This window comes from Arachis ipaensis, chromosome B10 (genome assembly GCF_000816755.2).
Source record: "Arachis ipaensis cultivar K30076 chromosome B10, Araip1.1, whole genome shotgun sequence".
In the NCBI taxonomy this organism is placed as follows: Eukaryota; Viridiplantae; Streptophyta; class Magnoliopsida; order Fabales; family Fabaceae; genus Arachis; species Arachis ipaensis.
The window spans coordinates 790,272-792,145 of NC_029794.2; the positions used below are offsets into that span (position 1 = coordinate 790,272).

The 1,874-nt window shown below is 25.3% G+C and overlaps 1 protein-coding gene across 1 annotated transcript in view; it reads right to left on the minus strand.

The window, feature by feature from the left end:
• The window catches only part of LOC110268288, a 4,454-nt gene continuing 2,884 nt past the window's right edge, over positions 305-1,874 (minus strand). The window contains exon 2 of the mRNA XM_021114252.1: positions 305-677. Coding sequence (XP_020969911.1) covers positions 391-677 — 287 coding nt within the window. The 3' untranslated portion in view covers positions 305-390. The remainder of the gene's footprint in view (positions 678-1,874) is intronic.

Sequence of the window (1,874 nt, forward strand, 5' to 3'; positions counted from 1 at the left end):
TTCTTCAAAATAATATCAATTTGATTTCATCAATTAATTTTAATTTTAAATTATTTCACTTTTTAAAAATATCAAAAATAATACTCTAAATAAAAAATACTCCATTAAAAATACTCTTAATATTTTTTATAATAAGTTAACCAAAATCGTAATATTGCAACTTCATCGCATAATGCAATACCTAATTTAAAATCTGGTAATAAATTTACTTCAATCTAATATAAATGTAACAGACATTTAAAGTGATATCCAAAACTTAATTATAAGATGTCTAAACAATAAAGTTCAAACACAATATAGTCATTAAGAAACATTAAACAAACATATGTTTATAAAAAATCAAAATTATGAGTCTAAATATGAAATTGAAATAGCAAATCTATCATAGAATCACCACCAATTCTTGTCAACTTCAGTAGGAAGCTCATTGAGGTCAAAATAAAAAACCACAGGCCTTTCAACTTCAATGTTTCTATCCATAACAAAGGAATCAACTTCAATATCCCTTAAGGCCAATGCTTCCTCTTCTTTGTTACTTTTCTTCTCATCTTCACCACCTTCAACAGGTTCTATTGTTGAAGCATCATTAGTTGGTGGTAGTGGTAGTGGTGGTGGCAGTGGTAGCGACAGGGACAATGGGCTTTCAGTTCTTGTTGATTTTTCACCAACTTCAAATCCTTTAATCACATAATAAATACACAATATAATATTGTTATTATTGTTATCAAATACAAAAACATAGATATGACATATATAGCAGGGTAATTGGGTAAACTACAAAAATTATTCGAATTATTTTAAAAATATTTTCAAATTTTGTTATCGATACAAATATTCTTAAATAATTAAAAAACGTGCAAAAATGCTAAATTGTAATCAAAGATCTGCTCTGTTAACAAAAAAGTATGATATGCTCACTTATCAATACCAGAGTTTCACTCTTTACATAAAAAATTATATTTGCACGTAGAATATTTTAGTTTATATTGATGTACACTTTTATTATATTTTTAAATAATTTGAGAACATCTTTATCGATAACAAAATTTAAAGGCATTTTTATCAATAAAATAATTCTGATACACTTTTTGTAGTTTACCCTATATAACACAACACTAATCACTCTCTCTGTATAATTGCTAAATGTTAAGGTAACATTTTATACAAAAAGAAATTGATTTACAATAAAAAGTATGAATATATAATGCCAAACATAGGTAGCTCAACACATAATAGATAGTGTTTGGATAATATATTTATAGAGATTGATATAACCAAAGGTTGATAAACTCAAAATTTAGATGTTGATAGATGACAATCATATAACTTGAGAATTGGCACAACAATCTAGGAAGTCTTAGTGTGAAAATGAACTCACTAACTATGGTGGCTAGATTGTTAACCCCTCAATAATATTGTAATAACTGATAACATGAGTAATGTGTTTGAACAGTGTATTTACAAAGACAAAGACATAAAAATTATTGTTGGCCGATTATTAGGTCAAAAATTTTATTATTAACAGACTACCAATTAAAAAAAAAAAAAGCAGTTAGTAACAAAAATGTACTAAAATAGTGAAACAAATATGTTGTTTTTAAATTCTAATTTTATTGTCTCTACTTTGTTTTAAAGTTATATAATTTTTTATTATATTTTTATTTTTAAAATGAAAATTAAATACTACCAAAACACACATACATCTCACATACACCAAAAATAAAAAATAAAAAATTGGGATTAAACTCATACAACTCCAAGTAAGACATTGGGTTTCAGTGTTTCACTTGATTAGAGGCATCTTATTGGCTATATATCCTTAACTGAAAAATTTAGTAATAGACTGTATATTAGTTTTACCATCTTACATCTTA